This window comes from Strix uralensis, chromosome 11, assembly GCF_047716275.1.
Source record: "Strix uralensis isolate ZFMK-TIS-50842 chromosome 11, bStrUra1, whole genome shotgun sequence".
NCBI classification, from domain to species: Eukaryota; Metazoa; Chordata; class Aves; order Strigiformes; family Strigidae; genus Strix; species Strix uralensis.
In genome coordinates this window covers 17,455,271-17,479,806 of record NC_133982.1, presented here as the reverse complement: position 1 = coordinate 17,479,806, position 24,536 = coordinate 17,455,271, and the positions used below count along the sequence as shown (strand labels likewise).

The 24,536-nt window shown below is 41.6% G+C and overlaps 1 protein-coding gene across 2 annotated transcripts in view; it reads left to right on the top strand.

The window, feature by feature from the left end:
- SV2B (synaptic vesicle glycoprotein 2B) overlaps window positions 1-24,536 on the top strand; it is a 77,760-nt gene that overhangs the window by 27,117 nt on the left and 26,107 nt on the right. For both annotated transcript variants that reach the window (XM_074880366.1, XM_074880365.1), the window contains one exon: window positions 16,983-17,871. In XM_074880366.1, coding sequence (XP_074736467.1) covers window positions 17,355-17,871 — 517 coding nt within the window. In that variant the 5' untranslated portion in view covers window positions 16,983-17,354. The remainder of the gene's footprint in view (window positions 1-16,982; window positions 17,872-24,536) is intronic.

Below are 24,536 nucleotides of genomic sequence, written 5' to 3'. Positions count from 1 at the left end.
TCCGCAGGTGATCTTGGGAAAGCCTCTTGATTAACATCTACATTGGGACATCTCTGAGTATTCCTTGGTATCCAGGTCAGGGTTTGTGCCTCAGCTCCACATTAGGAGAAGATTTGTGGGGCAGCAATACTGCCCTTTGTCTTGGTCATCATGTCAAAGATAGCTGGGTGTGAAGGTTGGAAGGAGACCTTAGCTTGCTGGCCTACAGGTGCCCCAGGAGTATGGGAATCAGCGCACAGCATTTCCATTTCAATGCTCAGATAAAGTTTTAGTCTCTCTCTGCCTTGGGTCATGATGTGCAAAACAAACCTATGAGCTTTTCCTAGCCTTTCATGGGAGCTGTGGGCACTGCAGGCTTCTCAGGTACCGTGATAATGGGAGAGGAGGAGAAGAGGGAATAGATATCTCGAAAAAGTTTAGAGACCATGAGTATTTTCTCAGCTAAAAGATTGTTAATATCAATAAGATGGCCAAATTCCAGTTCAGGCATATGCATTTCTAAGTTTTCTTTGGGTAAATTAGCATCTCCACAAACTCTGGCACTGGAAACCAGACATTCCTCTCCCACTAGTCCTCCTGCTGTGATTCTCCCCCATCCTCCATGGTTTTGTTCTTTTCCCCTTCACCACCTCCCTTCTGACTAAGCTCTCGGCTGTGATGTCTCCCTGCTTTTGCTCCTTGAAGCAAGTCTGTTCATTATTTATTAGCTACCATACTCTTATACCATCTGTCTCAACTCATTATGCATATTCAGCTTGTCAATTTGACCTTTTATGGCCTTTCTCTGGAATTCAAATGTGTAGTCTGTCCCTCCTTATATAGCTTTGTGCAGCTAAGCCATTGCTTTCCAACTCCTACTGTTAAACATTCCTCTCTATATCTCATGAACACCCAACTCACTAGTCTGTGTCCTTAACTTCAGAAAAGCTGTTTATCCTGCTTGACTGATGCTTGTTCCTTGTTTCATCTGCTACACATTCACTGTGCCAGCTTGCTGCAGCACATACTGTCTTAGATATGACCTTTAAAGCATCTGCACCAACAGAATATCAGGCTTTAAGATATAATCTCCCTTTAACAATCTGAGGGACTTTCTGTCCCTTAGTTCATAACATATCATAGTGGATTACAAGTTAAATTCAGCCACTTTGCTGTGAAAGTCATCACCACATAAGGCAATGGCATTTTAGTGCCCAATGTGCTGGAAACTAGAAATCTCCCCCAGTGCTCTCGGATGGGTTAGTATGAAAAAGTGTAATGGCATTAGAGGAGTACAGCCAGGTTCTTACTTAACATAAATCACGATAGCTCAATCAAACACAACCAAACTATTCATGTTCATACCATGTTCAGGTCTGCCCCCAAATTCATGAGCTATTGTAAATGCCTCATCTTCAAACATTATAGCTTCTCTTCACATAAAAAAGTGTTGCTCTAGCAAAATAATGCAGGAGTCTAGAACCAAATTACACAGTAGTTATTTTGTTGTGGTGGAACAAAACATACACAGTATGCACCTACACAGAAATGTGTAAAAACCACCACAAATCAATAGAGATTATCCAGAAACTGTAAGACAACGTAGATTCAATAGACTCTGTGGCAGAGAATTTTGAACTAAAATGCTTTCTCTGTTAAATAATTCATCTGATCTGCTGGTAACACACTAAATTGCTTCAGCTCTGTTTTCTCTGCATTTCTCAATATACCAGGGCTGCATCAGCACCAATCTTCTTCCAATCTACATCACGGGAAAAGTGAATAATTGAGTTCTGACCCAGAGACCCTAGTAGCATCTTAGAATAAATCAATGATTTTTACAGCAAGAAGAGGGCTTTTACCCTACGTGTCCTACCTGTGCTGCAGGGGAGCAATCATTAGGTGCCATCTGTACTGCTGAAAGCCAGTTTTTCAAACCAGATGATTTCAAGCCAATGACTTTCAAATATCTTGCTCGTCTTTTCACTCACAGCTACTAATAGAGAATCTGTGGCACAGATAGCTTGCTTAATAAGCTCCATGGAGAGTTTTTGAACCTGTGTTACATATCTATCAAATAATTGCTTAATAATAAAAAAGTCTCAGGAGAAACTTGTTTTTATCCTTGGTTTTCACTTAATGCAGCACTCTGAAGCCACAACAAAAGACACCTCTTTATCCAGAGTTCAAAGCAAACTCTTTTTAAGGTAGGCCCTGCTACACACTTTGATTTTTAAATCTCTTGTTGTCCAGACCCAGTTAGCCTGCTGTAACTATTTGCAGCCACAGTTGGTTGTTGTAGCCATTAACACATAACTTTACACCTAAAAATCACATATTCACATGTCCACACACGTAATCATGGTGTCTTTGGTGCAAAGTAACTCCATTTTGCTTCTAGCTATCATGTCACCAGTTAAGAAGATTAGAAAACTCAAACAGCTGCCTTAATTTTTCTGAACAAGAGCAGAAAAGAGACCCAAGAAATTAACATCTGGAGCTCTGCCATTCCTCCAGATGCAAGTGGTTTCCAACCTGGGACTGTGATATAGTCCTCCCTCAAGAATGCTTGATAGCCATGGGGTTTTTTTGGACATTAATTGCAAAGACAAATTTTACTTCCAATCTTGTGAGACTGCACAGGGAATGGAAGAAATCAGAAGGAATTTTTTTTTCCCAGTGGTATATACAAGTGCTCCCTTACCTGTCTACATATGAACTTGCATCTCAAGGGCTGACCTGTATTTCCAAAAAAGAGACCACAGGTCTTCAGCTGATTAAATCACACTGATTCACTGGCCAGTGTCAGATCTGAGAACATCCTACTGGAAATTCCGCAGGGACTCATTTCTCACCACCACCATCTGATTAGGATATTTGACAGAAAGGCAAAGTAAGGAAAGTGACTGCTGAAGAACTGCAAGAGATGTGACCTATTTTGATACAATCACACCCTTAAATAGCTGTCAATTTCATTTCTTTTTTTTTTTTTTTAACTGAATGATGTTCACCACAGCCAACTTCTTCCTCAAGTGTTTCAGAGTCCTACGCTCCAAGACTTTTCTCCCTGTCTGTTTATTATTTTGGCAGTGAAACAGAGTCACAAAAAGTCAAGCAAGAATTAGTGAGGATTACAGCTGAGCTCTGACAGAGATGGCCTGAGATGGGTTTATAATCCTTAGATATGAAGGCAAGAGCTGCTGTTATTACTAAGCAGTAGGTGCCATTTTTTTCCCCACTGTGTGTGGATCAATAATATATCAGGGATTCCATCCTTCCCTGGCCATTTCCCCCTTTATTCTGAGCACAATTTGGACCATTAATCCCTGTCCTTGCTCCTCGACTTCTGATTTCAGTTGGTTTCTACCTCTCTGCATTAGAAGCCCCCTCATTTCCTTTTTCTAACTTCACTCACATATATATTCTCTCCAGATCTTGCCACTTTTCCCTCTGCGGGATCCTTGCCAAGAACCCAGCCTTGCCATCTGTCCAGGAAAATGATGATACTGCTCAACTCTCTTCTGGATGTTAAATTGTGTGGCTGCAGCAGCAACGTTAATGTAGCAAAAAAAGAATAATCTGAGCCCTGTGAAAGAGAAGCCCTTTTCTGCCTCCCAGCACAGAAGTCAGATACTTTTAGTCATATGCATATAACCAGCAGGATTACTTCTCCAATACTATATTTCTCTATATTGTCTTCTTAAAGATACACCTGAGATATTATATCCATTAGAGTAAAATTAGAGAGTTTCTGATGCAATTTTTGCTGATAAGAAAATGCCAGTTTTTCAAAACTTGGATTTTTTTAGGAGAAAACTCACTTTAAACAAATGTTTTTAATAAAAAAATGGATCAAGCAGCTGACACACTGGCATTTCTTAAGTTAAATGTTTGTTTTTCAGTTTGAAACAACTCTGTGCACCTGCTATTTTTTTTTGTGCCAAAAGGACAACCTTTTACACTATAAGATGGAACATTTTTAATTGTCCCAATCTGAAAACATTATTTTTGTGAATTATGGCATTGCAGACTAATTTTTTAGAATTTTTTTTTTTAATTATTTATGCTGGTTGAAATGAGAGAAAGTTTCGAAATTCTGAGGTAAAATAGCTGTTTTTTCACAGTTAAAAAAAAAGGGGGGGTAGTCTGCAAGAGTTCAGTGAAAACCTGACAAGGACTCTGGGCAAAGCACTTACTTTTCCTGGGCCTCAGCTGTGAAGCAGGGAGCACAGGGACCCGTTTTCTCCAGTTTCTGGTTTATTATGCTTTTGGGGGCACAAGTTGCTATCTATTCATGTAGCCACAGCTGCAAGGGGTTTGAGGAACCAACCTGCAATTCACACCAGAGGAAAGCTGTGCTATTCCAATATGCAGTCTGGAGGGACACAAAAATGCCAAGAAGTCAAGGGACAGACCCCAGGATGCTCAGCCTGCAGCACAGAGCTGTGTCCCAGGCACTGCAATACTTCACCTCCATCTAGCAACATGGTGATCAGATGTTGCTACAATACTCAGTCTAATAATATTTGTGTAATTGCTGGCTGCCTGAAATCCAGGATACTGCTCCCTTGGGAGCTGTGAGTTGTTAAGCATCTCAAAAATGTGGTCTTTCGTGTGTACAAATGGATCCATTAATCGCATCCTCATTAAGAGTGTGAGATAGGTTTTTGTGAAGTTTCAATCTGCACCATTTCCTTTCTCCTTTCAGAGAGGAAAATTCACTCCCAGGATTTTTTTACAGTCAGCTTTGTGACTGCAGAGTGACCTTATGGTCACTGTAGGATCTGGGCATCTTCCCATTACTGCCAGCAGAAAGCAGCTCTGGGGGTGAGGACGTTTTGCTAGAGGAGTTGTCCTTCAGGTAGAGTATTAAACTGCTCTGCCATCTGTTTTACAGGGATTATTCTGGTGAATGCTAAAGATCCCTTAAAAGCATTTTTATAGTGTCCCTGTACTGTTCCTTATCCATAGCACGCATATAACCTCCCTGTTCAGCTGTTGACTTCGAGAGTTTTCCCTTTCTGAGCATGCAAAGACAAAAAGAAAGATCTGGATGTCAGCCCCTAGCCTTGGCTCTCTCCCCGCTGCGTATATGTGCACACCCACAGCTTCCTTCAGCTCCCGCTCCCACACAACAACACCCTTACTTTCTTTACTTTTCCAGAAGCTCCATCATGCCCCAAGGTTCAATATATTTCATGAGAAATCACCTTGCCCTAACCGCCCTGCTCACTAATTTGCTGTTCTCTGCTAGAGCTCAGCTCTGTAACAAACCCTGGACTCTCTTCATTTAGTGCTAGGTACAAGAAACTCACCCTTCTCTGCATCCCCTCCAAGCTCTGCTGCCCTTCAGCCCACAGTTTATCACCTGAGCATACCAGGCACCTCCCTTATATGCTCTTTCACAGGGGCAAACACAGGTGTTAAGCTGCTCTTCTTAAATGTCCCTTTTCCTGGAGCAGATACCATCTCTATTAGGAGTATATCCAAGACTTTAGGTTACTGTTTTAAGTTGCAGAGCTCAAGTGACTGAATTCCTGGCTAAGTATGCAACATCTGAGCTGATTAAAGAGCTAAGGAATGCAAGAAAACTGCAAGGTGAATAGTGTGCATTAAAGAGCTGTTAAATAAATTAGAGCATGCAAGATACAGGACTAAGTGAAGGATGCTTGTTAGCAACAGGTAACTGATGAGATAGACTGGTGAGGAAATAAGTTTATGGTAAATATGAAGCAGAACATAGAGGAAAAGCTATAGTGCAAAAATAACTTAGAGGGGAAGAAAAAGCAAAGTCATGTATTGAGAAATAAGTACTGTGCTATGGAGAATTACAAGTGAGGAAAGGAACTGTATTCCCAGGTACTTCAGGTTTTTGTGTCCAAAGCTCAGTTTAACGGGCTACTTTGGGGAGACCCAGAATGAGGCTTTCCTGCTTCTGCCCCTCACTGCCCTACAGACTCTGCCTTACGGAGCCTTACATTTGTCGTGTGTTTAAACCTCACTTGCATGTCTCAGGAAGGTAGCTGTCAGTTTAAAAGGGCCCACGGTTATAATAGGCTTGATGTGATGTGTATATTTGTCTCAAGCTCTCATGCATCACTGTGAAGGGTAATTATAACAATCCAAGCATGCAATCTTTATGAGAAGTCATGATTTCACATCTAAATGTTAAATGGGGCTGCTAATGTGAGTGAGTGCAGCTCAGTTTGAGTGAAAGAGTGTTAAAGAATCAGGTCTAGAGTGAATCAACCTGTGCATATGTGGCAACGAAAGGAAACAAGTAGTGTGAAGTATCAAAGTAAAGCATTCAAGAGTCCTAAGTTAGAGCCTGCCTCTGGGCACTGCCCCTTCTCCTAGGGTAATCCCAGAAAATATCCATCCTACAAACTGAATGGGAACCCAGTGACTATTATCTGCCATGACCTTTTTTTCTGAATTACACCATCTTCCCAACTCAGGTGGCTGTCACTGGTCTATGAGTCTTGTCAGCTCATGCCATTATTTCCTATGCTGCTCAAGATGCAAGTGATCCCATACGGTAAATAACAACCTTTGTGTGTCAGTGAAAGAGCACAGATGCTTCAATAGGTCTTTTCTAATATTGTGATCTTCTTTGGCCCTCTTATTGTGGGAAGCAAAGAGCCCAGCTTCTAGCCTTGGCAGCTTTTTAATAGAGAATGAAAAGGTTTCCAGTGCTTGGTCTTCAAGAACATACTTCTACCGTTTGAAAAAGTAGGTGTAAGGCGAGGGCTACGGTCTGTAGAGACCCGGAATCTGATCAGTTCTGTTATTGATCATTAGTGTTATTATTACTTCGTTTCCTAAGATGAGTTTTCAATCCACTTCTGTAGCAATCAGAAAGGGACAAATACAGTGAGGTCACTGTGATACCGAAAAGCCGGTTGAAGAAAACTCTCTAAGACTCAGAGCATTAGAAAGCAGGCATTCTTTATTGCAGCGCTGGGTGCACAGGGGATTCCTCCACCTAACATGCACACCCAAGCCCCTTAGTTGACAACTTAAATGCAGGTATCTCATACCTATTTATGAGGTTACACAACACAAACATACATATTTATAACAAAGGTGTGATTAGTTCAAAAGAGTTGTGTCAACAGTTTCTTCCATCTTATCTGAAGTGTGATGTGCATCCTTGGGTCTGGAGTCGTCCTTTTGGGTCACATATGTCTTTTATCTCCAGGTGCCAGGGGCCCAGGCCCATTCCATTGGGTCATAAAATGCCCGTCATCTTCTGTCACCATGGTGCTACATCCTCTGTCCTTGGGGCCTCTATCTTTGTTTATGTGTCTTTGTTCTCACAGTTCAAAACGCCTTGTTCCCACAGCTCAAAATGCCTTAGCTTAAACAGACAACTCTTAGGCCTACTATGGCCAACTGTCTTTTAGTTATGTACTTAGTTTCTTAACATTTCTATATCATTCCCCCCTTTCCCTTCACGGTGGCAGAATTCATATGATGCAACCTAAAGTAGTATTATTAAAACTAAAGGTTAGTCCTAACATGTGAACAAATAAATACAAATACTTATTACGTGCCTAAATGTAAATATAAATACTTATTAGCGTACCTAAATGTAGTTTGAGGTATAGGTTATACACATTTGTTGCAATGTGTACAGCAATCACAACATTGTATAGTCAAACAAGTTACTACCATCATTATAATTATCTCTAGGATTAAAGCAAGCAATTGTTTCAGCCACTTAAAGTCTGGCAACCAAGATGTGAGCTTATTCTAAATTTCTTCAAAGCCAAAGGAAGTATCATCTTTCTGTACTTTATGTAATATGCTTATTTGTTGTTTTATTAAGCTCATATCTGCGTTTATCCTTCCTGTTTCATCTATATATGTACAGCAGCTAGTATTTACGACTGCACAAACTCCACCGTGTGAAGCCAGCATCATATCTAAAGCCATCCTATTTTGGAGAGTAACTTTGGAAAGTTCTGTAACTTCTCTCTGTGATGCTCCAATTGCATCGGTTGTGGCATTCCCAATTTCTTCCATTACACCGGAAATATTTACTATAGTTTTCTCTAGCTCGCTGACTCCTAATGAAGGAATGAGCCATCTTACGAAAGAATGGAAAGCGGTGGGGCGAGTAACTAATGGGTTTGGTATACTTCTCTTTTGTCTTCCAATAGGTATCCTGGCCCACCCTAGTCCATGTAATTGGGGTAGTATTTTAATTTGAGGAAGGACTATTCCTAATGTGCAGGCGCCGGTCCACCAAGGGGGTAGTGATTTTCTAGCTACGTTTCCACAAAGCCAGTACCAACCCTTCCCTTTTGGGACTTTCCAATACATGTCCCTATAATTTTCGTGTTTCTTTGGTAATTGAAACTGGAAATACCAATCGCACTGAGGGTAGTTTCCCACTGAGAGATTACCTTGAAGGGTGGTTTTGCGATCTGTCACACACTTAACTTTTTCTTCTAGCTTAGGGACTCTAATGTCCCAAATTTGTGGGTCTTCATTTTGTTCCTTAAAATAATCTCTAGGAGTTCCCCAAAGATCATTCCAGGTAGTATTGAAAGGAATGGGAAGGCCAATCAATGAAAGATTCGTAGCAGAGCTGTGCCTTGGGAACTTGGCACATACCCAGTATTCGCTCATGTTAATTGCCAATGCTACCCGTTTTATTAATTGTACATGGGTATTTTCATTCCACAGTGTCCCTAAGCTCTGTGAAGCGCCCCTTTGGTATATTAGCAGCTGTAACAACAAAATGGTTACCGCCTCTTGAGTCGGAGCTTTAAAGGGGCTTCTTCCTGAGATATCCATGGCGCTGGAGCTTTCTTGATTCGTGAATAGCGTATCCAGGGACCTTTGCTGTTTAATTTAACAGCAGTATATGTTGTCAGCAAAATCTGATAACGTCCTTTCCATTTGTCTTGTAGCGGCTCAGAAGTCCAAGATTTGAGGTAGACTCAATCTCCCGGATGGAAGGAATGAGCTGGTGAATCAAGATTTAATGATTTATTCATTACAACAGATTTATTTATTTCTTGTATTACTTTCCCTAAGAGGATCATGTAATTTGATACATCATTTTGTGCCTGGATTTTCATTTTTCCAGGTAAACCTGGGATCTGGTACGGCCTTCCATAAAGAAGTTCATATGGACTCAGCTGTTGTTTACCCCTTGGCTGGACTCTTATTTGCAACAAGGCCAGAGGTAGAACCTGTGTCCAATCCATTGAAGTCTCCTGACACAATTTGCTTATTTCTAATTTAAGGGTATAATTCATCCTCTCTACCTTCCCACTTGCTTGCGGTCGATAGGGGGTATGCAAGTCCCAAGTAATATTCAGTACCTTTGATATTCCTGAGATGATAGATGCTATAAAATGAGGACCCCTATCTGATGACATACCTACTGGAATTCCAAACCTAGGAATTATTTCTTTTAACAATACTTTTACAACTTCTCGCGCTTTGTTGTGCGGCAAGGAAAGGCTTCTGGCCATCCAGTGTAGGTATCTACTAACACCAGTAGGTATTTTAAATTTCTTTTTCTGGGTAACTCAGTAAAATCAATTTGCCAATACTCACCTGGAGCTCCACCTTCCGCTATCTTTCCAAAGTGTATCTTATTTTGTGTTTTGGGATTGTTTTTACAGCAGACTTCACACCTCTCAGTAACTGCCCTTACACTTTCTACCATATTTCAGCCAATTATAAATTTCTGTAAATGTTTTAAAAGGTTCTCAGTACCCCAATGGGCAGAATTGTGTTCTCTTTTCACTGCTTTGTTTAATAAGGTGTATGAAATTACTACTAGACCTGAAGGTGTCACAGCCCACCCATTCTCTTTCTTTTCAGCTTCTAATTTTTCAATTAATTTCAAATCCTGTTTATCATATATTGGGTGTTCAGGTAAATTTAACTGACGTTCTGGAACTAATGCCTGAACCTCTGTTGAGATGCCTTTTCATGCAGCCCGTTTAGCAGCCTCATCAGCCAGCCTATTCCCACGCTGTTGTTTGCTGTATCCTGCTTGATGGGCCTTACAGTACATTACAGCAACTTCTGCTGGTAATTGTACACTTTCGAGACGTTTTAGGACTTCTTTGTGTTTGATTGCTGTTCCTTGTGAGGTTAGAAGCCCTTGTTCTTTCCATATAGCCCCATGGGCATGAATTATTCCAAACACATACTTTGAATCAGTCCAAATATTCACTTTCTTCTCTTTGTTTAATTCTAATGCTCTAGTCAATGCGATTAATTCAGCTTTTTGAGCAGATACGTTTGGTGACAGTGGTTCAGCTTCTAGGACATCAGTCAAGTAGTCACCGCGTATCTGGACACATGCTGTCCATTCATGACAAAGCTGCTTCCATCTGTATAGAGTTCTAAATCGGGGTCTGGTAGAGGTGTATCTTTTAAGTCTGTTCTGCTGGCATATACTTCTTCAATGGTTCGTAGACAGTCATGCTCTAAATCTTCTCCCTCATTTAGTTCAGCAGACAAGAAGGTTGCAGGATTCAATATAGCTGTTGTTTTTAATTTAGTGTCATCCTGATCTAGCAGGACAGCTTGATATTTGAGCATTCGGCTTGGAGAAGACCAATGATTTCCCTTCTGTTCTAGAACTGTAATTACTATGTGGGGCACATATACGGTTATTTGTTGCCCTAGGGTGAATTTCCGGGCCTCTTGTATTAGCATTACTCTTGCTGCCACTGCCCTCAGGTCTCCTGGCCACCCCTGACTTGTAGTATCTAGTTGCTTGGAGAAATATGTAACTGCTCGATGCAAGGGCCCGAGAAATTGTGCTAGCACCCCCAAGGCTATTCCTTTCTTCTTATGGACAAACAGTTCAAAAGGCTTTTCAATATTCGGCAATGCCAATGCTGGTGCCTTTAACAGTGAATGTTTCAGTTCCTTGAAGGACTTTCTTCCATCTTCGGTCCACGTTAAACAGGAATCAGTAGAAGCTTTCAATATCTCATACAATGGTTTTACCATCAGTTCATAATTGTCAATCTATAAATGGCACCAACCGGTCATTCCAAGGAAAGTTCGCAGTTCTCGGAGAGTTCTGGGTTCTGGAAGTTGACAGATGGTTTCCTTCCTTTTGGCTGACAGCTGCCGGTGTCCTTTGAAAATCTCAAAACCCAGATACATTACAGTCTCTTGGGTAATTTTGGCTTTTTCTCGTGACACTCGATAGCCACTTATCTCTAAGAAATTTAGAAGGCTAATTGTTAACCGCAAACATTCTTCCTTGGTGTCTTCTGCTAATAGGATATTATGCACATACTGAAGAACAATACTCTCTCAATTCTCTAATTGCCAAACCTCAAGTTCTTTAGCAAGTTGGTTTCCAAAAATCGTCGGGCTGTTCTTAAATCCTTGTGGGAGCACAGTCCAAGTGTACTGAGTCTTTCTTCCTGTTTCTGGATTTTCCCACTCAAAGGCAAATAGGTCTTGGCTTTCTGGGGCCACGGGAATACAGAAAAAGGTATCTTTTAAATCTAGTACAGTAAACCATCCTTGTTTATCAGTGAGTGCAGTTAGCAAAGAATAAGGATTTGCTACAACTGGATGGATATCCTGTACTATTTGATTGATGGCTCTTAAGTCTTGAACCATCCTATATGTTTTTCCATCTGATTTCTTTACTGGCGATATAGGGGTATTATATTTGGATTCACATTCTTTTATTAAACCATACTTTAAAAGTTTTTGTATGAGAGCTAACAATCCCAACCTAGCCTCAATTTTTAAGGGGTACTGTTTCAATCTTACCAGTGTCGAATCCGATTTTAGATCTATTTTCACAGGTTCAGCCTTCTGGGACCTCCCCAGTACCTCTCCAGCTCAAACTAGAGGGATTACTGCTTCTTCTACTTCTCTTGGAATTTCTTCTTTATCCAGTTTGTCCTCCTGTAACAAGAATATTGAAGCCTGGACATATTTAGATTCTGGTATCAATACTTCTACATCTCCATCCTTAAATTTGATTTGGGCTTCTAGTTTTTCTAATAGATCTTGAGCTATTAGAGGCTTTGGAGCTCCTGGTAGGTAGAGGAATTCATGAGTTACCCATTGTTTTCTAATTTTAAATTTTAGTGGCTTGAAAAATGGTCTCTGTTCTGCTTTTCCTGTTGCACCAATAACTTTTATCATATTAGCTCATGTTTCTTTGTATTCAAAACTGAAAAGGTTGCCCCTGTGTCCACCAAGCACTCCACTTCCTCGTTTCCCAGCTCAGTTGTAACCAGCGGCTCTGCTGGGGAAGAGTGCTCCGGTCCCCTTCAGTCCTCTAATGCTATAATTGGTGCCACTTCCTTATTTCCTGCTAAAGCTGGGCATTCCCTTTTCCAGTGTCCTTCCTTTTTACAGTAAGCACACTGGTTCTGACTCACGGTCGGGTTTGGTGATCCCCGCCTTTTTCCTTTGCCTCGCATTCCACCTCTCATGCTTCCAAAACTTCCTCGATTTTTCTGAATATCCTCCAAAACAGCTACCAACTTAGCATTAGTCCTCTTTTTCTCCTCTTGCCTGTTTCGATATGCCATCCAGGCAACATCCAGCATTTTTATTAAATCTCTAGCCTCTGCCCCCTGCAGTTTTTGTAACTTCCGCCTGATGTCGTCCGATGCCTGCCCCATAAATAAAGAGGCTAGCTGTCCCGTTCCTTCCTCCGATTCAATATCTAAAGTGGTGTACTTTCTGGATGCCTCTTTTAGCCAATTCAAAAAATCAGTTGGGGACTCATCTCTATTTTGTTTAATTTCGTACAATTTAAACCAGTTAACAGCCTTTGGAGTCGCATTCCGTATCCCAAATAGGACTAATTTTTGGTAACGCCCGATCATTTCCCTATCGTCTAGATTATTGGGGTTCCAATTTGGATCAACTGAGGGGAAGTGCTGTTCTACTCACCCCTGTAATGCATCCGAGGCTATTTGAGCTTGCAGATGCGTTCGCACCACCCTCCGGATCATGTCTCGCTCAGTGCTGTCAAACAATACTTGTAGTATTGCTTCCATGTCCTGCCAATCTGGATTTTGGGTTTTAACCATCATTTCAAATGCACTTGCGACCTTTTACAGATCATCCCTATAACTTCCAGCAGCCACCTTCCAATTATTCAAATCGGCAATTGAGAATGGAACTTTTACAAAAACCAGACCATCATTTCCAACCGCTTGCCGTAAGGGGGCTTGCAGTCCCGGTCTCCTCCTACTCCGAGTTCTTTCTGAAATGGGTGTAGAGCTCCCCGCCTCCACGTCCACTATCCTTGTTCCCTCATTATCGTCATCTTCTTTCTGCACTAATTCATCTCGCCTGCCCGTTATCCGTAACCTTGGCGCAATTAACAGGTCTAAATCTTCTTCTATCTCCTCCTGAGTCAGTTTTAAACACCTCTGCCCTATGCTGCACGCGGAGCTGCATCTCTTTAACACCGTCTTGCCCTTTTTATCTTTTTCTAATGCCAGAACAAGAGGATCTGCTGGGGCTAGATTAATCCCACACTTATTGTGCCACTCTGGATGTTGCCGTAGCGTGAAAAACATATCAGCATACATTACTTCATCCCACTTTCCTTCCCTCCTTAGAAAAAGCATCAATTGCAACAAGGTATCATAATTTAAAGTCCCGTTCACTGGCCACTTTTCTCCTTCGTCTAGCCTATATAAAGGCCACCACTGATTACAGTATTTTATTAAATCTTCCTTTTTAGGACACCCTCCAGGAGGGCCTCCAATCTGTTTCCAATGCTGTAATATACACCCTAAAGGTGACTTCTTTAATATTCCACCTGTAGAACTCCCAGCCCCCATTATATATATATATATGAAGTATATAAAGCAAAATAGCAGTGAGGAAAAAAAAAATATGCGTACACAATAGCAGCGAAAATATACGCGTATAAGGGATACAATATTTAAAGCAGTTATTTATCAGTCACTTCGTCCTTCTCCGGCTGCACCCCTCGCAGGATAACAGAACCGCGGATCCAGACTCCGCACTCGCTTCGTACTTAATCGTACGTCTCACAATCTCACACACACAATTCACACAATCATACAAGTTTGAGAGCTCAAAACAGTTGTTCCACGGCAGCTGCCTGCCTATTAGGCAAACAAAGATATATTTTGTACAAATATACCAAACCAAAGCATATGCCTGGGAGCCATATCCCTTTTTCGTGGATACTTTGCCACGCTTATCCTGCACAGCTATGCACCTGCAACTTATAAGCAGGGAACCAAAAATTTTGAAAATCAAGAAAAGAATGCCTTTACTTACAATTTGAAGTTCTTACTTCTGGCCCTTCAGACCAGGGATCAGGGTCCCTCTCCGAGAAATCCCCGGTGCCGGCTGAGGTTCCATGATCCCAGGATCTGTCGAGCTTCAGAAGCAGAGTCCCTTCGTGGTCGCCAAAACTGATACCGAAAAGCCGGTTGAAGAAAACTCTCTAAGACTCAAAGTTAGAGTATTAGAAAGCAGGCATTCTTTATTGCAGCGCTGGGTGCACGGGGGATTCCTCCACCTAACATGCACACCCAAGCCCCTTAGTTGACAACTTAAATGCAGGTATCTCATACATATTTATGAGGTTACACAACACAAACATACATATTTATAACAAAGGTGTGATTAGTTCAAAAGAGTTGTGTCAACAGTTTCTTCCATCTTATCTGAAGTGTGATGTGCATCCTTGGGTCTGGAGTCGTCCTTTTGGGTCACATATGTCTTTTATCTCCAGGTGCCAGGGGCCCAGGCCCATTCCATTGGGTCATAAAATGCCCGTCATCTTCTGTCACCATGGTGCTACATCCTCTGTCCTTGGGGCCTCTATCTTTGTTTATGTGTCTTTGTTCCCACAGTTCAAAACGCCTTGTTCCCACAGCTCAAAATGCCTTAGCTTAAACAGACAACTCTTAGGCCTACTATGGCCAACTGTCTTTTAGTTATGTGCTTAATTTCTTAACATTTTTGTATCAACTGTGCTTCCTGCTCCAACGTTTGAGGTCGCTTTGAAACATAACCTGCCAACACATGATATTTAAAGACTTCCAAAACAAAGCCTAATGCTCCTTAGCACATATTGTTCTTTTTTCTTTTTTTTTTTTTTTTAAAAAAGTCTCTTTCCCCTACTTTTCAAAAGAAAATATGTCTCTGTGGAACTACATTTTTACTCTCTTGGAGAACATGTTGTTCAGTCATGACACAAATCTTTGTGTAATCAAGAAAGTTACTTCAAGACTGGGAGGTTCTGAGACTCAGAAGTACTCCTGTTTTTTTTAACCATTAGCAGTGACACTCCAGCATTGAAACAAGATCTGTAAAACCCACTTAAGTATTTCTGATGGCTGTCAGATGTATTAACTACCCTGCACATTAACACTTCTATTGCAGATGCAAATACTTCTCTTTACTGCTACCTGCACTGTAGTCTCCTGATCTTTCTAACCTGGTCAGAATGCCTTTGAGATTTTTTAATTTTTTTTTTTTTACTTTATTGATTGCTCTTTTTCAGCCCTGGAAGAATGCCTTGTGGCCTTTTTAACTTCATGCAAAATGTAATGTGTGATTCAGCATAAAGAAAGGGAAGAGGAAACACGTTGAATACAGTGACAGATGGCAGAGGGGTCAGAGAAAAGGAAGATGCTCTGGCGGGGCCTGCAGAGGTCATGTCGTAATTGTGTGCCATAAATCTATAAGTAGCTAGACAGAAATGCCAGAGAAGCTTTTATGAAGTTTCTTGGAGCAGCTCCCATGAACAGCATAGGCAAGGCATGGCTGTGACTCCATGCAGAAAAGTCAAGTCTCTGCTCTTTCCTTATCCTGAACATTTGGGTTGCCAAAAATCATAGCATTTACAGAAGGAGTGATGCCCTTCTGAGCATTTTGTGAGAGTGCTTCTACTGAATTTCTCCTCTGAAGTAATTTTAGCTCCATGTTGTTTAAACCCATACTGCCTGCCAAATAAGATCCCAAAGTGCAAGGTAGCACTGTTATTTACAGTGTGTGCATTTGCGTACACTTCTATAAGTCAGCTGACTGTGCAGGTAACAATGCCCACATATATGGAGATGTGCCTGCCCACGTCATTTCATAGCTCATTTACACTTTATTTAAGTAAGTAGCTCAAAGCTTAAAGTGAAGTCCACATTTTGTGCATGCCTACACTGTGTTGGCTCCTCTAGCGTGACTCTACTCAGTTTCCCACATGAGTCTTCTTTCAAACTCCTTGTCTACAGCTGTGTGCAGCAACAAATGCAGGAGAGCCAGCTGGCTGAAAACCACTCAAAAAATAATGGAAATCAGGTGTCCAAAATGAGAATGTGTTTAGATGCAACTTGGCTTCCCTCGGTTTTCCCTGCAGAGAGCAGTGATTCTATATTATCTTTGATTTTTGCTCCCTGTGAAAATTATCCTCTGTCGGTGGTTGGATATGGGAAGAACAGAGCTGGTGTGACTTTCAGTGACTTTATCTTGGCAGACACTGCATGCTAGTTGTACATCTGTCATACAGATGGAGAGACACTAGGGAAAAAAAGCAGCATTAAATAAAATTAAGTTTGGGATGTGGATGAAAAAGAAAACCAACCTCATATTTTTTGTCATTATGATGTTAGCCAGTTGTAGGTACCAGGGATAAGCGTGCTCTGGGTAGATGGATAGAAACATATTTAGCAACCTGAGAGCTCTGTTCTAGAAACTCAGCCCAGTACTGTTCTGCTCTCTGGGGAAACCAGGACCACATGTGGGAGGCAGGACTTCTGGGAATAACAGAAATTGGGACTACACATTCTGCTTTAGGTTCCCACTTGGTAATTTTTAATGCCCTTTTTTGTTCTGAGGCTTTGGGTTTTGACAATGCAAAAACATTCCTCAAACAGTCTGTTGCCATTTTTTGCAATGGAAAAGCCTGTATTCAAAATGTTGGGCATTAAACTCAATGTATGTGTGCTTGCAAGCTTACTGCTGTCTCATTGCTGTTGTTTCCTTTTTCTCAGGACATGACCTTCACCACCACAATGAATCAGGAAAAACCTGTGAAATCCTTCTAGCTCCCTGGCTGTGCAATTTGCTGTTCCCTTGCTGTTCACCAGACAGCAGCTCTTCCCACTCAAAGCACAGAAGAAGCCAGCAAGTCACAAATGACAGCTGAAAAGTGAAGCATTATCAAAAGCTGTGTGAGACTCTGTCAAAGAGAAACTTTATATAGTAATTCTCCTTCTAAGCCTGGGAAGCTGTGTATCCCATCAGTTCCAAAGAACAGAGAGAAGATATGTTCAAGTAACTGATACCAGAAATTGCACAAACCAATACATATACTAGAATATCTACACACAGTGATCTACAGCATTTAGAAATCTCCATTCAGAATGGATGATGGATATAGAAACACAAACCTCTATCAAGGGGGCAGGGAGGCAAACCAAGTTTCAGACAACTACAGGTACCAGGATGGTAACTATGAAGGGTATGCACCCAATGATGGCTACTACCGTGGCGGGGATGAGCCCGCTCATGAAGAAGATGCCCAGAGTGATGTTACAGAAGGCCATGATGAAGATGATGAGGTCTATGAGGGGGAGTACCAAGGGATCCCACACCCAGATGACATTAAAGAAAAGCAGAAGAAACGAGCTCCTGCTGTGGCTGATGAGTACAGAGACCGTGATGACCTTATGGCAGAGAGGATGGAGGATGAGGAGCAACTTGCCCACCAGTATGAGAACATCATTGAGGAATGTGGCCACGGACGCTTCCAGTGGACCCTCTTCTTTGTTTTAGGGTTGGCACTGATGGCAGATGGGGTGGAGGTGTTTGTGGTTGGATTTGTTCTTCCCAGTGCTGAGAAGGATATGTGCTTATCCAGTTCGAACAAAGGGATGCTAGGTAAGTGCCACTTGCAAAAGTTCTTCTGATGCAGTAGAAAGTAGAACACCTTTTTTTTCTAGTGACCAGCTGATTTCAGGATCTTCTGATGACTCTCTTGTGTTCTATGTCATGCATAGTAATGGCTGGGTGGATCTGACTCAAGAGGGGTTTGCATGCTGCTGAGAAGGCAGCTACTCAAAAGCAGCAGAATTGCATCACATCTAAGCCCAGCCTATGCTGTGGCCCCAGTACTGTCACTGCAGGCTGGATGTGAACAAGGCAGCTCATAGTCAGCAGGTCCACAGGACCAAACTCATAGGGGTGTTCCAGGACAAATAAGTGAAAAGGTAAAGGTGGCTTTCCATACTGGAGGATCTAGTGACTCAGATTTCAGCACTTTTAGAAACTACATTGTAATGAGAAGTCCACAAAGCAGTACCATCCAAGTATGACAGTTATAAAAGGGGTCTGTTTGCTCTGAATCACTTGGCTGTTACATCCGGATGCGTCCTGCTCTCCAAAGATTTCCACTTTGCCCAGGTTCCCCTGTTCTTCAGCCCAAAGTCCCAACTGGCAAATCAGCTGCGCAGTCAGTTCCTTCTGCATGCTAACTTCTTGGTCAGAGCAGTTTGCTAACACATACTGGATCAGAAGTAGCCAATGGAGGTTTCTTCTTAGGTCTGTGGAATGCAATTAATGTGCTGCGTGGGGATTAAAGGCTGAGGCTACTGGCAACATCCCTTTTGCATTACCATTGACATCTCCCTGTGGTCAAAATACAAAGGCTTAGTTACTGGGAGTGAGACTGGGTGGAAAGGTTTGGATGAACAATTTTTTCCCTTGCACATTATAAGCCAAAGACAGCAAAGTCTTCCAAATCTCCAAGAATCAGGAAAGTATCCAGCATGGCCCATAGTGAGAGCCAGCTGTGCAATAGTACAGCGCATCTGGAAGGAAAATAAAGTCGCTCTTCAAAGAACTGCTTTAGGAGGGGGAGAGTGTGTCTTGATGGACATGTACTGGGGTTGTAGGGGAATCATCAGGGCCTGTAGTTCATACATTCTGGCCCAGAAGCTCTGCCTGATGCAAGGTAAATGCAGATTTTGGATTAGACCCCAGCCCTTGACTCCATTCTATTTGCATTATTTTCATGTAACAAAGGCAATAGATAATTATCCTTATATAGACCTCTCATCTTGGTGTCCTAGGTCCTAGACTTTTTTTCTTCTGTTTCTTCTCTTTTATTTGAACTTGAGGATCAGGATGTTTATTTCTATAGTTAAATAGTTTTGTCCCTTAAAGAGTTTACTAACTTTTTTTGCTTCACAAACCACTTAAAAATTCTAGCTCAAAATATCTCATGTCAGATATCTAAAAGCAAATTGCTCACAAATGGATCCTGATTTCAAAGGCACTTCCGAATTCACTAGCTCCCCATGGGACACCAGGCTGGGTGCCTTTTCAGTGATGAGACCTTTTTTGAAAAGCAGGTCATTTATTTTGGTGACTATGTGAAAGCTGAGATCTTCTGAAACTCTGACCCCATAAATATCTATCCTCATAGAGCTCAGGCTCTGGCAGGCACCCCAGTCAGAAAACTTCAAATGTCACAAGAAAATCTATCTTTGAAGTATTTCTGGCCCAGCCACAGGTAAAAATGAACAAGAAATCTCCCCAGAGAGCTCGTTCTGCTTTTTCCAGCTCAGTATTTGTAAGGCTGAAAGTTCAGGGTGTTCTGATAAGCTCTGAATAAGCAAGGAGACATTTGGGTCCATATCCAATTCCAGCTCCAACCTCCTGCGCATTAGCTAAACTAATCTGGAACTGCTAATTAGGGGAAGAACACTCCTTTTGCTGTCTTTCCTGTCCACTTTTAAAGACAACTTTCGAGAACCTAGTTTTGCAGAACAATTTCTTCTGTCCTTAGCTTGTTTGTTTGAGGGATGTGCTGTCAAGGTTTGTATTCACACTATTTTGTGGATTAAATATGAGGAAAAAAAAGAATTTTCCTAAAAACAATAAAAGTTGATTCATTGTCAGGCATTGGAATGGACTGCCCAGGGCAGTGGTGGAGTCCCGATCCTGGAGGTGTTTAAGAGTTGGGTTGACATAGCTCTGAGAGATATGGTGTAGTTGGGAACTGTCAGTGTTAGGTTAATGGATGGACTAGGTGATCTTCAAGGTCTTTTCCAACCTTGATGATTCTGTGATTCTGTGATCTTAGTTTGAGGCAGAGAGAAAAGTGGATATTTATGGTAGCACTCAGTTATTGCTGACTGGTGTTGTACATGAGGCTGGTCTCAGATTCAGTCTGTCTTATTCGTTAAACATACTTTCTTGTCTGCTGGGCATTTCTCTGCTGCAGTTTTCCTCTTGGATCTGAGGTTTGTGAGATGATCCTTTGTGACAATGAATTAAGCGTGGCTTAGAAAGCCTTAGATTGCAGAGCACTTAGGTTGCTGTGAACTGATACCAGTCATGAATACCCAAGGGCATCAAGAAGTGAGGGTGTGAGGAGGCTGGAGCAGGTACAGGGGCTGCTGGTGGGCATAAGAGGGGAAGAGTGCAGATCTCTGGGTTTGGAGAGGAGGAGGAGAGCTTTCTGCCAACCTCAGGGAGCAGCAGGGAGCAGAGGGTGTTGGAGGTTTGGCAGGCAGCAGCAGGGCAGTGCAGGGACACAAGGTTTGGGTGCAGACCTGCCTCCAGCACATCCTGGTGTCCCAGGTACTGCCCCTGCAAGAGGGTTTCATCCCTTTTCTGAGCAGCTGTGGGTATAGGGCATGATAGGACAGACAGATATCATCTCCTGAGAGGAAAGTCTGGGGAAGTGCTATTGATGGAGACAAGAACGTAATCTTCCTCTAAACCTTTCCTGGATTAGCTTCAGCACCCATCCACCTGCAATAAGAAAAAAGGTATCTCCTAACAAAGCACAGAGCCTCCAACATATGCTCATTTCCTTCTGTGTTTCCATTCCCTCGCCAGTCTATGGGCTGTGCTATTGCAAATTGATCTTACTAATACTCAGGGTTCAATGATACTTACAGTTTGACTTGGTGGCAATCAAAGAGCTCTTCACCTCAATTCCTGCCTAATGTGCAGTAACGATCTGCATAGAACAAACGGAGGGTTGATTAGAGAAGGCACAGATTTCCCTCAAATTATCATGAGGTTTTAGGGAAGCAGGGTTATTATCCACACAGGAGTTACTGCCCCTTACCTTATCCCCACGTACCAATAGGTGTCTACAGATGAACTTGTGTTTATTCCCAAGCAACAATTTGTCTTAACACATCTTTGCTAAGGAAATATAATCACATTATCCCAGGTGGAGTTAAGGTTGCTTCCAGGCAGCTGCTAATATTTAAACACACAAGAAGGTCTTAGCTATAACAAGAGAATCCAGGCAGGAAAAAATGGGAAATAAGTCAGGTAAGTAATTAAACTCTCACAGGAAGGAACAAATAAGAGAGCTGAAGTAGATGCCCCCTAAAGACCAATTTAGTGAAGTTCAGCTTCTGCTAAAAGGACATTTTGCTTTAAATACTCTGTATATTGCATATTTTTCCTCCCTCAGAAAGCAAGCATGGAAAAATATCAAGCAAATTATGGCCAAATTATGCAAAAATTACAAATAAACAGATGCCCACAGTGTTTCATGAAATGTGTGAAATGAATATGACACATCTTAGAAAACGTTTACATTTTGTTCTGAAAATAAACATCTCACCATCAGATGCAAATTAACCACTATTTTAGCCCTAAATATCCCTAGTGGGACAAAAACACATATTTGGAGTTTTTCTGTTATGCAAAATGCTATTTTGAAGATGATTGCAGGAGTATTACCCCCCCCCAAAAAGAAACAACTGTATATATTTTAGCAGTTTGATTTCATCAATTTTTAACACTAGTTGTTAAGAATAAGTTTGGTAACTTGTAACAGCATTATGTTTATGTATTCATTTGATAAATCTGCTTTGCTGAGCTTTCATCAGCAGTAGTCATAATAATAATTAATTTCTTAAACTTACTGAAACAGAATATTCCTTTTCAGTATAATACATTGTCAGAAACAGATGTCTTTTTATTTGCTAAGGATAATTATATGAAGAGTCATAAAATTGTTGAAAGGCACACAGTCTCATAATTTGGAGAAATATCGTATAAATGTATATCTTCAAGTGCTTTTAATCACCTCTCAGAGGACTAAATATCATATTTGCAAGCATAGAATAGTAAGTACACAGCAAGTATAAAAGATGGTGTCACAGTAATGTTTTAAACTTTTTCACATCCTGCATATAAAAAACACAAGGCACAGTTAAAGCATCAGGCTTCGCAGATCCCCAGAGCTGCAGTTGTGTTATCATCATTTCACAGTTCAGTAAACTGAGAGAAGAAAATTTTTAAGGGCTTTGCCCATAACTGCAAAACAGCCACACCAATGCTGAGAATAAAATTCTTTTTTCAGGCACAAAACTCCCTTTTCCCTTTTATGATTTAATAATAATATTTTAAGGAGAATATCATCTTACAGACTCTTAACCTCGCAATGTTAGATTAAAAAAAATAGAGAAAAGATCCTATTAGTAATTATGCACCTTTGTAGCAATTCAAGCTTGACTGTGTGAGTCACGTTAAATAGGATGTGTAACATTATCCCTGCTTTTAGATGTGTGAAGAGGATGTTTTATTATCAGCTGAGATAAAATCTGGCCTCAGCTTCTCATTGACCTGAATTCACCTGATATGACAGTAAATCCTAATCCCTTCTGTAGAGCTCAGTGGCTTTTCTCTGCTTCTATTTTGTTTTTTTTTTTCTGGATAAGCACAGACGAACCCAGCCATGGCTCCCTTGCTCTGCCATGGCTTGTGGCTGCCTGTTTTGTACCTCCATGGTCATGGACCCCCCAACATGGCAGCTAGTTAAACCCTGATGAGTCTTGCCCATGTCCACGCCCTGAGCATTGGGCACAAACTCCCAGCTGCAAATTTGCTCTTGAACAGAAACGCTCCTGCAGCCCAAGGAGTATCATCATCACCCCAAGTGGTAGGGACATGTTAGAGGAAAAAAAAGGTGGTTTTTTGATTTGGGAACACCCCACACCTTGTGCAGGTCCAATATGGGGATGGCTGCATCCCCATTTATAAACACTGAGGGAATTTCATCTGACGAGAGCCAGCATGAGCAGGGTTTCATTTAACAGCAAAGGATTTGTTTGGTTTCCTCTGTGGAAAACGTTGCTTTAGCAGAGGGGTTGGGTGGGGGGAACCAGATGGTCCCATGAATATTGTAGTAATGGACAAGTCCTGTGGGGGGACTGTGAAGCCAGCAGAGTGTAAACAGCCACCCACGCCTTGCTGGCAGCCCTCGCTGCAGTGTTCGGTGTGCGTTGCCTCGCCAGTGCTGCGTCAAAGCGCTCACGGATTCACGCATCCACCTTTGGCTTTAATGTGCAGAATCCCCTCGATCTCAGCAGCCAGATTCACCCAACATCCACCCCCAAATCTCCAAAACCAGAAAGGTGCCTTTTACATGGGCGATCTGTTTCTCAGTGGCAGAGCCATTAGCTGTAGATGAAGTCTCTCTGCTTGTACTTAATCAACAAGGCAAGTGCAACCAGACTACCCTTTCATTTGATTTCCATTTACAAGGTCAAGGAGATTCATGAGGAAAGCACTAATAAGCCTGCAAGGAAAAGCAGATTAGAAATTCAGGAAGAAGGGGAAAAAAGACCACTCAGTCCTCAGTTCATCCTCTGCTGAGACCATCCCCTGCTCTGGGGCATGCTGGCCATTGCTAGAGCAGAAGACAGTCAGGACTACCACTGGTTTATTCTTCTCTTTAAATTACGCACAGTCAGATCCTGTGCCTTGCCTCATCCATCTCCAAAATTGTCCAGACTTAACTCACAAAATTTTGTTTGTGTCCATAAAGTGCACCCATGTATAACAGATGCTACACCAGTATGAGTGTTTGGATTTCTTTTTTATTACAGTTTGAATTGCAAGATATATTAGGTCCTAATCCTTTTCTGTTGTCCTGTCCTCAAAAGCTTTCTTTTTTTTACCGTAGGGCTGTACTGGTAGTGGCCTGGGCTTTGAAGGCAGGTAGGAGCTTTCACGTTCCCCTGCACCTGGACCCAGGCAGCCTCCTCACCTTCCTGACAGCACCAAGGACTCCAGGACTAATGCTTCCCATTGAGCTGAGATTTTTCTGCTCAAATTTTCCATTTATTCCATGAGTCCTTGTCCTGACTTGAAAGGGATTATTTTCAGATGTGCCTCATTTTTAAGAATTTTAATCCCATTAACTGTCAATGAAAGAAATTCATCCTTGTGATGGACATTTAGGTAAACCTTGATTATTTTTTTTTTCTGAAACCCTTATGAGTCTACTTTTAATTACATCAAAATAGTAAAAATACAGTTTAGCACACATAGCTGTATACTGTATCCGCCTTTCCTTATTCCTAGAACTTCAGCTTTTATGTCCACAATTCCTGTCTAACAGGGAGCACACAACTTCAATGAAAGCTAATAAATTTCTTAGTGTAAAAATGCTGTATATGTTACCTCTTTTCTGGTGGGAATAAGCCCAGTTACTGGTCACATATTTTCCTTATAACTTCAGCATTGGATGAGTCATAACCTGAAATTTATTCTTAGAATTTCTGCTC